The 13665-nt window shown below is 35.7% G+C and overlaps 1 protein-coding gene across 1 annotated transcript; it reads left to right on the forward strand.

The window, feature by feature from the left end:
- Positions 1-239: 239 nt before the first annotated feature.
- Positions 240-1420, forward strand: LOC147502869 (putative calcium-binding protein CML44). The gene is given in 2 exon segments (XM_086603916.1): positions 240-975; positions 977-1420. Coding segments are annotated over 2 exon segments (480 nt in total). The 5' UTR covers positions 240-762; the 3' UTR covers positions 1244-1420.
- The last annotated feature ends 12245 nt before the right edge of the window (positions 1421-13665 follow it).

The following is a 13665-nucleotide window of genomic DNA, read 5'->3' on the forward strand; positions in this document are numbered from 1 at the left end:
AAAGATCAGTCGTGCCTGGCTAATGGTTTTACGGTTTTACCAGTGACTTGACATGAAATTGCTACTCTTCTACTAGACCTTTTTTTTTTGTTTCTTTTCTTCACTTTTTCATGCCGTGATACACTAATACCTCAACGTTTTTTTATACCAAATAATTGTCATATTAGAAGTCAATAATCGGAACTACAATCACCTAGGATAAATAGTTTGAAAATTGTTGTTGGCTTTTAAATAATGCGACACTCGTGAAACAGAGTGTATATTTCTGCTCACGGTTGCTAGTGCTCAAATTTGGCCACAAACTAATTGAGAGGTAGTTCTGATGTTGTACTTCATATTTATACACGTTGGCATGCTATAAACAGATGGACTTCGGCACACGAGGTTTTTCATAGGGCCAGAACCAAACTAAGCATTGGCAAAATTGCAACAAAAATGGAACCTATCGAAGAACGCAACAATAAAGTCTGAACGCCTGGCTCTTAATTATAAGGACAGCTCTACAGTATCTTGAACAAACTTCTTCATAGGAATCTTCCTCCCTTCTTCCTCTATAATTTTCCACCACAAGATTTCATTTGGAATCTGAGCTGTACTAGCCGTACAAGGAAACAAAGGAAGTTTCCTGAATTCAACTCTTCCCTCCCTCTCCTACCATATATATGAAGTTTACCCATATATAAATGTAGCTCCAAACCTATAACACTATGATGTCCTAAAACATCATATATCTCTGTAGATGTTTCTCACTTTCTAGCAAAAATGTGCCTTCTTAAATCCAGTGACTTGCACAAAATATTTGCAAAACTTGATCAAAATGGAGATGGGCATGTGAGTGTTGAGGAGTTACGTTGTTTTCTTGCGAAAGTTGATGTTCAAATTGGTCTAGAAGAGCTTCAAGCAATAGTAGGGCGAGAGAAGTTTGATTTAGAAGAGTTCATATTATTTTGTGAGACCATATATAAGAAAGATGGAGAAGGCCAAGAAAGAGAGGAATCAAGTGGTGGTGGGGGATGCTGATGCTGATGCTGAAGAGAGTGATCTCGTTGGAGCTTTTAAGGTTTTCGATATAAACAGCGATGGATTCATTTCTAGCGATGAGCTTCAGTGTGTTCTATCAAGATTGGGACTGTGGGAAGAGAGGAGTGGATGTGATTGTACACGTATGATATATGAATTTGATATCAATTCAGATGGTGTGCTTGATTTTGAGGAGTTCAAGAAAATGATGTTGCTGACTTGACCATTCCTCAAGAGTTGTGTGGCCAGTACATTCTTCCTTGATAATTCAAAGAACCCAACTTGTTCCCTTGTTGCTTATGAAATTGCTTTTTCAAGAATCTTTATTTAAACTTATGTTATGAGTTTTGTATGCTAAGGTATTATTATTGACTTTGAATACACTTGAAATTTCTTTAAACCAAGTAGCGAAGAAGGGAAAATAGACTGGACTCTCATCAAGTCACTGAACATTTCTGTAGAACTGTTAAAACATTGTTATACAATAAGGCAATGAATCCAATAGATTCTGTCAGTTGTTTCAAATCAGCTCTCTAATATTCAGTACTACGTATTATTTTGTCGAAATATTGGGAATGAGGACTGAACGTTTACCAAAATTGAATGTAGATTTGGTTGCCGATGTTTGAAGATATTGACACAGAACAGAAAATTAGCAGTCACGCACTGACGCACATAACCAACTAGACGTCTAGACCATGCTATTGCCGTGAGTTCATTACTAGTTTTCGAACCCGTCCTACGAACGGGTGCCGTTATATTAAATTATTTTAAAAAATATTAGCAACTATGCATAGCTATGATATATGATTTTTTTTTTTTTTTTTAATATGGAAGCAGCAGACATTGATAAAACCCATTAGTTAATCTCTGATTTTATTTATGTAATATATCTGATTAGAGCAATTTATCTCTTCAAAGATAAATGATTACATTTATTACTAAAAATATGATTCCATATATATAAAAATGTCTGATAAGTCTTCTCATCTCCAAGATTGAACAGATAATTACGTAGAGAGAATCATAACTCTACTATTCTCTATTTATAATTGGCTTTAGATAATCAATATATTTTTTAGAGGGTCAAGTTTTTGAAATTTGAAATTTATAGATCAATTTATTGTTAGTAAAACACTTTAAAATTACAATTAACCAAAAAAATATAAATGTTAAATTTGTTTACCTTTTTATTGAATTTGTTGAGACTCGAGTACCGTTCTTTATTCTCCTTGATCATGAGTTTGGTATTGTCTAAAATAATACTTCTAATATCTGTATTGGATATTCCTCGACGTGTTTCAATTCTTCTAACCTAAACTTTAAAAAGTTAGTGATATATAACATATAAAAATCATATTAAATAAAAAAACTTGACTTTGTTTGTTGTTTGATATTCCAGTCTTTTCAATGAATTTTGATGGTCATCCTTTAAAACTTATGATTTCAGACGCACCTTCCACACCAACTACATCATTGACGCTTGCATTGTACATTCTGTTATGTATTGAACTTTCATAAACAGGTTTATCCAGATTTAGCTTTTTAATTATTTATTCCAGCATAGGTTTGAATGACACTTCAATCCCTCCTGAATATTGCTCTGTTCTCATCTCCATAGTGATCCTTTTATGTGTTTTTGTATAAGATAGCTAAGAAAAAAATGTTATGTTCACATTGTAGTAAGTAGAAGATTATTTTTTTAATTGAAGACAATGTGAAGGTTGTGGAAATGGATTTTGGGCAATCTAGAGGGAGTACAAAGAGCGTGAATGGCTATTTAACCAACGATCATGTTGAAAGGGCGATCAAAGATATTCACCACATTATTATGCGAACTAAAGCAAAATTGTCTCGCCACATGTTATTAGCAAAGATGAGCCCTAATGCCCCATTTTGCTGATTACTCGAGAGTACTAATGTCGACTCTGTCACAACTTAAGTGTGTCAAAAACTCGATCCAAGTTTATTAAGTATTTTTCAATTTTGGTCAAAGCTATTGTAATAAGGATGCTTTCTAGCTTATCCGAAAAATAAACATTATTTTGATATTGAAATTATATATCTAAAGCTACATGATGTTCTGTACTCATGTAAAATATCAGAACAAACCTTAATTCCACAAAATATAATTTTTATTTCCTACCCTATGTTTTCGTCCTCCATTTACATCCAAAAAATTTAATATGGATATGTTATCTTTCCTTGGCATTGTTATCGCACATTGCACCGAAAGTTCCACCAAGTCATTGTCTTTGGAATTGTTGTTAGCCCGCCACATGGACTTCCAAAATGGGGTGACGTAGTAATGGTAGATCTTCTTGGTCGTGCTGGACACTTGGAAGAAGCCTTAAACCTTGCAGCGACGATGCCTATTGAGGAGTGTGTGGAGCACTGTTTGTTGTTTGTCAGATCCATGGAAATCCTGATTACAGAAAAAGGAGTTAGAAAGAAACCTGGCTGCAGCTTGATGGAAGCAGAGGATTCGATTATACATGAGTTATTTGCTGGTGACATTACACACCCAAAGTCAAAAGAGATCAAGGAAGCACTGGAGGATCTTTTACAGACATCATTTGGACTATTTAGTACGACTGCTGGAATCCCCATTAGGATTGTAAAGAAACTCATAATTGATTGTGCTCTTGTGGTAATTTGTGGTGATTTAGGAGAGTTTATATAATGGAATTGCAAAACTGCCCCGATAATACTAAAAAAATCTAGACATCTAAGAATGTTGCTGACTGCCTAATTCTTTCGCACTACTAATGGTGTGTGTTTTTTTTAAAGTTCATCCGGTATTTGGCATTAGAATACCAAGGAGGACCTCACTATCTCATTGATATTTGGAAGACAACGGCCCAAAGTATTTACATTGTTGAATGTTCGTGCTTCCACTTATTTACAATTACTCACTTCTTTTAGAAGGTCAGCAAACGAAACAATGCTATGATACGAATACCTATTCCAAAGGTGACAAATGACTTATATTTTTTTCGATATCGAACACAATATAACTTGAAGTAGTCGAATTTGAAAAGCGAGTGTGCTAATATTATAAATTTAAACTAAAAATTAACGGACTCAATAGTTACAAACTTTCATAAATAAAAAGCGTTAAACTTCGGCCATTAAAAAAAATACTATGTGACCAACATAATAAAGTTTTGGTATTTAAGTACTAATCCTCATGGTTTTATTTTCTTTATTATGTAACTTTACATGCCTTTCATTCCTTTAATTTTTTCTTCGAGATAATATATTTTTTCTTTGTTGTGTTTATCATCAACCAAACAATCTAGCATAATATTTTTGAGGATATCGAGTTGATTCTGTTTCTCTTCAACTTCTATTCTTTTCTTCATAAGTTCTTTGAAATTGAAGTCTTCAATTGCCATATCACGCTCATCCTTTATAAACCGCGTATTATGTGAAAAGTCTTTGAATCCTCTGCTTTTGCAACAGAATATGTTGGGCTTCCATCAATTTCTTTAACTATGACGTCTTCACTGTTAAAGAATAAGTCTTTTGTTTGCCCTGAATGTGCTGCCTTGGGGCATATCTAACTGATAATGATCTTTGCGTGCTTAAGCCATTCTGTTTTTCACACTTTGCTTGCCCATCTATTCTTTTGGAAACTATGCTATTTGTCTCCCTTGAATCTTTGTGTAGAATGTGTTGGGATATCTTGAGGTTCTTTTTTAACCATGATGAGGATGATGAGAGTTCTGGTGGTTTAATTACTCATTCCCAATCTTACCATCCTGCTTCTTTACCAAACCCACCTGCTGGCTTTGTTTTGGACCCCAATGGAAAGGTTGTTTTGGTGTCGTCGAAGCGGATAGTTACCATTGTAAGTTTTTTTCTTTTTTTTTTAAATATATAAGTTTCAGAAGTTACCGATTAATACATAAGCTACTATTGGCGTTGACTCTACAAACAATTTGCCATTGGAGTGTGTAATAAGGAGAGTGTTGAAGTTCTCAAGGGGATGATATGTTGTTGTGCCCAGTTGATACATAAGTAGTTTTGTTTCTAGAGCAGCTATGCCACTTCTTTTTTTATAAAATTGTAATCGATGACTTGACTCATGCAGTCTGTTCAGATCTTGAAGAATTACGACATCTTTATAGGTCAATGATGAGGAAGTTGAAGCTATCTTGCTGCTGCGGCATATGCACTTGCAAAAATTCATATGCATCTTGTATACGTGGGTAAGACCACCATGAGTTAGGGGTTTTGATTACTTTGCAAAGAAGCAACATTTTTCTGGAAGGGATGTTTTCATTGTAGATAGTGACATGACCTTATCGGGGAGAGCATGATACGTGGCACTGATTTTTGGCTTACTTGATTTCATTTACATTCCATCTTCTTTCTTTTTCCTCGGTACCTATCGATTCTCATTTACCTTAGGGGGAGGGTTCTCATATTCAAGAGGATGTTTTCGAATTTGGCAGGTAACATCCATTTTCCTTCTTTACTTATATCTTCTATGTGGTCCATGTATCTTAGAAATTAGTTTTACCATTTCCTTAAATTGTTAAGCAAGGGGCATTGGCTTACTCAGGGTTCAGCTTTTGATCCAACTTCTGAAAAAGATTCTTTCCACTTCTTGATTTGGATGCTTGTAGTGTGTTATCATCCTCATTTAATTTATGCACAACTAACCTCGAATCTGAGTGAGTTGAGCCCATAACTTTGTGATGAAAATTTAAACTCTTTTCTCCTTTTCCGAGCTTATCCATCGCCTCTCCTCGCCCTTTTGGCACCTAGTGGCTTAAGGTTTTTGGGTTGAGTATAAGATCTTCGAGCATGGCAGCTGGTTCCAACTAACTCCTCTTTGCTCTTGCTAAAGAAATAACCACCTCCCTCATCCTCATGGTTGTCATCCCACTCACACTATCGTAGATTGAGAGAGAGAGAGACCTTGGCAGATACATCTTGTCTTATATGCCATAATGTAAGTGTAATAAAGCAAACATGTTGAATAAGGTGTAAAAAAATTCTTTTATTCTTGACCTGATTGGGTGTCCAGTGATTCTAGTGTCTTATAAAGGAATTTTGTTTGTTTTGGTTGAATTTGTGGGAGGGGTTGATTACCCCGTTTGTGTTTTGGTTGACCATCGCTTTCTTGTAGACATAGCTACGTAGTAAGAAGAACTCAAAATCATGTTGGTGTGAAAGAGATAAGGCCGTTAATCGTTAATGTAAAGTTGCTAAGAGAACTCGCTGAAATAAGACTTGTAGAAATAAGTCGATAAATATTGGAAACTTGTGTATAGATTAGGAAACTAAATTAAAACTGATCAAAGAAACATAATTAATTGGGACCCTGGAGCTCTAGTAGTTAATATTGGAGACCTTCTGCAGGCAAGACCATAGCACATTGAACTTCTATAGGTATACACAATTCCTATACCTGTTTTTTCCTCTACTTAGGTTTTGTCTTGTAGAGGGCGTGATTGCGGTTTCTGGTTGTCCATTGTCTCTTTTGAAGTTGTTATTGTCATTTCCCCGACTTTCCTATCTATTGGTTTATGAATAATTTTTTTTCTTTGATGTTATGAAGTTTCATTGTCTTTGGCAGGATTCTCTTGAGAGCAGAAGTGAAGCTTGTAGAGACTTTTTGGCCGTTTGAAAGAATCATTGGCAGTTTGGGGAATTAGATTACCAGTTGATGCCAGGTATTTACATTGCTGCTGTTATTTGTATTAAATATTTGAACGGTTAGAAAAGAAATGGAATCAAGCCAGATGGAAAGAAGAAGTTCATTAGTCAACTTCAGAAGGATCAGAAAATTGTAGCCATGGTCAGCGATGGAATCAATGACAGCTGCCTTTGGCAAAAGATTAGACATTGGAGTTGCCATGGGTGGAAGTGAAAAGTATCAAAAGGTAATCTATGTGGTGCGTTTGGTAGGATAACTTGGCAAGATGGAATACACAATGTTAGTATGCCTATTGCAGTTACACAGATTAATGTTTGATGTTTGTGTTTCATATAGATAAAAAGTCTATTAGAGGTATAATTTATTATTACGGTTCGGAACCATTCTACTTTGCTAAGGAATAGAGGGTGCTAATCATTCTACTAAAATTTAAATAAACATTCACGGGTAGGTCAGCCACAACTACTTGAACATTTTTTTTTTTTTTTTTTTCTTTTCAGTTATATTCTTCGTATGTCAGGGGTTCCTCTTGTCTACTTCAAATACATATGAATGTTTGCACATACACATGATGAGGTCTAAGAACGACATGATCTAGAAGGTCAGAAATTGCAAACTATTTTCAAGCTTAGATGGTTTGTTGAAACAACAGTCCGATCCTTGCTCATTGTAAGATGAAGAAGCACCAATACTTGTTGACCCAAAAGAAGTTAAAGCAAGAAGTTGGGGCTCAGGGTGTGTAAGTTGCACAACTGGAAGGATCAAAACAAAATCGGCCTTGCAATGGTAGATCCAAATCTAGAGGAGTCGAGTTCTTCTACCATTATCGGCGGACACTGATCTCTATAGTAAAAGATTATTAAAGAATTGTTAAGCTTTATTTTGATTATGAAAGAAGATCTGTTAAGGTTTATTTTGAAAATAATGAGACCAGTCCAATATTAAATTTGGTGGTACTCTTACTTCGCAGTTTATTCCTCCTTTTTTTTCTCCTGATTTCCAGAGAGTACATATTTCCTTTCCTGGCAACAGATAAAAGCTTTCTCAGATTCCAAAATGTGGGCATGCATGTTCCCCAAATGCATCAATGCTGGCAGAATAGCACTCTGAACTCGACTTCTGGAGCATCCCAGCTTCAATGTACTATACATTCTAGTTAAAGCAGAATGCATGTACTCATCAATCTTGAGATAAGGTCTTCAGCTTCACCAACCATATGCCTAATAGAAAAAGCATATAAAAGGGTACGGTAACTCACATAGTTTGGTTGGAGGCCATTTTCTTTCATCTTTGAAAAGTAGCTCCCAGCTGAAGTTATATTGTGATGCTTTGCATGTAGAGAAATTAGAATGTTGTACGTTCTCGTGTCAGGAAGACATCGAAGTTCTTCTATCTTATTTATCAATGAATCAAGCTCTTTGAACTTCCCATTGTTCTCACATATGTGAATTATTGTATTGAAAGTTACGATGGTGGGGACAATTCATTCTCGTAGCATTCGTGAAAATGTATCAGATGCATCTTGGAGTTGGCCAGCCTTCCCGTACATATCCATTAAGGTATTATAAGTGTAAGAGCTGAAAGTTAGCAAAGGTTCAAACTTGGTATTATTAGTATCAGCAATTTTGCCTATACCGTTAGCCATGTTCTTTGATCCATTGTCATTTATACTCTATCGTACTTGTCTTTTAACAACAACAATATAAATCAGCTAAACACATGTGCAAGTACTAATATCAACATGGATAGAATGGCGTTCATTAGATCATACAAAGCTCTAAAGAGCATGTTAAAATCAAGGTCAGAGTGCAATAAATTACAGATAACTACTATTCAATTTCCTTCCTTGCTAGGTGTTTTCCTTACATGGGCATGTCGACAATTGCTCTTCAAGTTGCATGAGAATGTAAGAGTTACCAAATGGTCTGACTCTACCAAGAACTACTTTCTTCTGAAGTTGTAGATCAATAGCTCTGGCCTTGACATGAGTCTGTATCAAGAACTTATACATGAAGGAATACCGCAACAAATTATGAAATGAATACGTACTACCACACAATTTTGAATCTAGAAATTTTAACAAAACAATTACTCCAAATAAGAGTTAGTACTCAAAGACCTACCATGTGCCTAGCACCTCTCGAAAGCATAGCTTTAAGGAGTCTCAACATCGCACGTAAAATTTTGAGCTAAATCTTTAGGAGATTCCTTCTTCTCTGCATCATTCAATGGGACTATGTTCTACAATCAAGTGAAGATGAAGCTTAAAAACAACAACATTTTAAAGATAAATAAAAAATGCGAATAGAGAAATAGAATTACAATAGAAGTCAGCATGCCATGATGCCTAAGCTGCAACAAAGGTAGCATTGACACCTTCAGTTCATGGGCAACAAAAAGTTTCAAAGACATCGGTCGCGATTTTAACATAACGGGGCACTTTGAAAAGCAATCACGCGCCTCGCTATGCCTCCCAACCTTCAAAAATGCTTCAATCATACGGAGAACTACTGAAGTAGATGGAAACTTCTTATTCGTCACAACGCTCGAAGATAATAGCATCATCCCTGCACCTGGACTTGGAGATATGATCGATAAATGGATCAAGAAAAGGTGAGAAACCGCGGACCGCTCATCAATCCAAGAAGGATCGATGCCTCATTGAACCTTCCCTCAGCCACAACTTCCAAATCAACATTTTGTATGTTGAATGCCGAGGCTTTAAGTGGTGTTCACGAACCGCCTTGAACGAAACTTGTATGCGCCTCTCAGTAGTTTTTCTCTGTGCAAAACCCGCTCACCACTTCTTCAAAAGCGGGACCGGCATCGCGATCCCAAAGTTTTTTGACCATCGTTCAACAGAGTTGGATGCCTTTTTTCATCATCACCAGCCTACGCATTGCCCAAAAATCAAAGAAGTCCAAGTCTTGGAATCGAATGTGTCCGGATGCTTTCATCTCACTCATCATCAAAACCGCTTCACTTCCGACAAAGTAGCAAGATGGTAGATGATTTTATTGTAAAGTTCACCGGAAGGTAATGATCCTCCTTTTTCCATGGCCTTGAGGATTTTATCACATTCCTTCACTTTTTCAACACCGATCAATGACTTAACAACTTCATCAAGAATAGACGCGTTGTCGGGCACCCTCGAAAGAAAGTCTCCACAACTTTAGAAAACAACCACAAATCTAACTCTCTACCCCACTCTACAACATTTCGAAAAGAGAGACACGCCATCCGAGCGGGGAGGCTTAGTTCAGAACCCATCTTGTACTCATACAACTCCACAAAGCATCCTCAATAAGTTGCTTCTTACAAAACAAGTAGCATAACAAAAGAATATGTCTCCATCTCCATTTCATGACCACATGCCTTCATTTCCACAACAATACTAAAAAGGCATGCACCCAATGTAACGAAAATTGTGTGAATGAGCTAAAACCTTAACCACAAAGATCATATAAGAAGTAATCGGGTTTAAAAGAGAAAGTAACTTGAAACCACCGAAGAAGAGAAGAATTTTCCGTGGATTACCAACCACCTTCTCAACTACCATTTTAATTAACTCAGGAGACCAAATACAGTTGATATCAAGTATCTTCTGTTGGACGTCGTTGGGGAAATCAAACCAATCTTTTTCATTAATAACATTAGAAATCCTAGAAGCCACTTGCTTCATAGAATTCTCAGCCTGACTGTTACTATACATTCCCTTCAACTTGTCCAAATCATCCAGCAACCCATCCTTTTGAAAACTGTCAGCAACCTTATCATACGTTGTCTTAGAAATCCCGGAACCCTTTTTCTTTTTCATAACTTGCAATAACCGCCAAAACTATTTTAATTATTTAACCCAAAGCCTAGTCTTACTACAAATACTATAATGGGATTTTTCTCTTAGGCCTCTTAAACTGTCCTTCATCCACACCAACTTCCCCTGGAGGAAAATGCAAATTAAACTTTGAGTCGACATCATCAACCTCTCTTTCTGTTTCTGCGGTCTTAAGCGAATCGATGATTGATTCGAAAAGCTTCTGGTTTAAATTGAGTCTGGTTAGATCATAAACCCGTCTTGACTCTTCTCTTATAGTATGACTAAAGAGCGCTCTTCCGCTTCTGAAGCAGCAGCCACTTTTTGTCCAAATCCTTGATGGCCCAAAGTACCTACAAAGACGTACCATCAATTGCTCAACATTTAGTTTCATTGCAGATGCAAGTGATGATGAGTGAGTATCCTTCATCTTTTCTATGAAAAACAAATTACCTTATGCCACTTCAGTTTACGTGTATCCTTATTCCTATCCTCTCATTCTGAGTCATTTCCTCGGAAAAATCTTTCAATAATGTGGGGCAACTTTCCTTACGGTACATAGCAATGAAGGGAATCTGAAAAAGGAAAAGAAACAATTAATGAGCATATAATAATGTTTTGGAGAATGTTTTGGAGAAGGCACATAATACTTTAGTTCCATAGGGTATATATAAACAGGATAAGGGAATCTGAAAAAGGAAAAGAAACAATTAATGAGAATGATGGGTTTTGGAGAAAGCAAAGCCGAAGAAGAAGAAAAGTAGCTGATTTCAAGCTCCGTTGCACTTCAGGTACGAATGATTTTACAGCACCGTGAAAAATAAACAAAACAAAAACTCTTTTAGAGTTTCTCTTACCAGGTTCAAGAGCGGTTGGTTAGAGTTAACCTTCCATTCTCGAAAGTGGGAGACCTCTACAAAGTTTTGTTGTTTCCCCCCTTTTTTTTTTCTGCCGATTCATTGTTTCCTTCTTCTTTTTTCCTCCTGATTTCTCGTGACTATGTAGTCATCATGAACCATCTTAGCGAATTCTTCGAAGTCATTTTCCTCTAGAAAACAGTTATATCTTACCGAAGGAATTCATAAAAAATAATTATTTCAAAAACAAATAATCAAATTAGTTCGAATAAGAAAACAACATACGCGATAATCCAAAACCCATCATTCTGAACAGAGTCAATACCTTAACTCAGGCGATTTCATCGAGTCACTATATATTTGAACATCAGATACATAAGGCACATAGTATTGAACAACATCGTCACTATCATTGAGTATTAAAGGTGCCCTAGCGCCAAAAGCACTCCATTCTTTAAAAGACTCCCATAAATCAGCTAACATAAAATAAGATTGAAGAGTGAGTTTGGAGTGAATAAAAGAAAAGCTGCCCATGGTAATCCCCGACATTCATAATTTCTGCAATTGATTCTAGAAGAGTTTCATACGAAACAAAGATTCGGTGGGTTTTGCAGACTTTTTAAGGTGTTCACCAGTTTTTTCTCCGTTTTTTTTTCTTAATCCATCCTGATTTCTCGTGAGTAAATAGGGTACTTAAAATTTGACTACGTGGACACCCTCACAGACCAGGAAAAGGGACTGCTATTATATATACTAGTTTTTGAGCCCGTGCATACACACTGGGTTTTTTTAAAACGAATGCAAAATTTAATGGTCACTTAATAGTTTATTGAAATAAGCCCAACACAATGGAACTAAAAATATATTTGACTTAATTGTTTGTCAAAACAATGTAACATTAGTATCTTTGGACATCAACGTAGAATAATGGATATTTGAAATAATTTGCATTCATCACGTAGTTCTTTAAATATTTGCCATATGGCATAACATCAATTAATTAGTGGTGTGAAGGAATGAAAAGTAGCTATCAATATATTATATATAAGATTCATTGAAATATTTATATTGAAACTACCATAAAAGTTGTAATGCGAGTGAGTATCAATATCGCAAGTAAATCTACCAATTAATTAAATATCCACTAACAATAAAAGCAAATTTTTGTATTTCTAAATTCTACTATTTTTAAAATTCCTTTTGATTATTCCTTGTGCAAAGTCTTTTTGTTGCGTGTTCATCTTCATGTTGCTCATTTGTCTCGTTCATTTGGATCAGTGGTAATGCACTCCATCCTCATGCACAATAGAGCAAAGGTGAAATTCGATGGTTTATATTCATGTTCCTATTCAAGAGAACACTGGGCTTCAAAATCTTCCTGTAATTAAGAGAAGGAAAATTTAATATGGATTCAAGTTTGAATGTAATGCGAAAGTGTAGTTTAATATTTTTGAGTGAGAGTAGTACCTTTTGTGTGTTCGATCGTGTTTCTCGCTCCATTGTCTTCATTTTCAGTGGTCTTGGAAATATCGGAGATTGAAAAAGATTGGTACCTCTCTCTCATGCTTGAATGGACTTAATTTAACTTTAAAGATGAATGTCTTGTTGAGATTCTTTTCTAGTTTCTTTTGAACAGCTTCCTCGTATTTAATTAATTATATTAGTGTAAATATATTAATTTATAAGATGTAAGTTTACTGAAAACAATTCCTTTGCTTGCCTGCGAAGATATATCTAGCAACTTTTCAATCGGTTGTTCTATAAGGAAATCAGCATGTTTTCTGAAAGCAACGAAAGTGGTTTCCCCAGTTTCATCTTCAACGTCTATTTCCAGCTTGTACCTGTTTATTCGAGTTTAAAATCAGTATGTACTTGATAAAAAAATTTGTTGTCAAGTCTAAATTTAAAATCAATTTACCTTTCTTTTGGATTTTTGTACGCGAGCTCACAAAATTCGCAGTACGAACCTGAGTCTGTCTCAACCTGTTTTCTCGGACATTGTGGGCATGTTGAGTAGTGCCATACTTTTCCGTTTACAGATTTTATTGTTGCTTTGCAAGTATGAAATGTGCCCTGTTTTGCAAAAAAAAAGTTGTAATTAATATATAGAATAGAATGATAATTTTTTTTCGAGAGTAGGAATGTAGTTACCCTGTTGGTGTATATCTTGGCCAGAATTTTTAGTTGTTCTGTTGTTTTGTTTTCATTTTGTAATATGTCCATTGCATTGATTTCCTTGCAGTGAGGTTCTTCAATTTGGACCTGTATGTTTTGTATTCCCCGACCAAAGATAAGTAGAAGAT

The sequence above is a fragment of the Coptis chinensis genome, chromosome 4 (genome assembly GCF_015680905.1).
Source record: "Coptis chinensis isolate HL-2020 chromosome 4, ASM1568090v1, whole genome shotgun sequence".
Taxonomy (NCBI): domain Eukaryota; kingdom Viridiplantae; phylum Streptophyta; class Magnoliopsida; order Ranunculales; family Ranunculaceae; genus Coptis; species Coptis chinensis.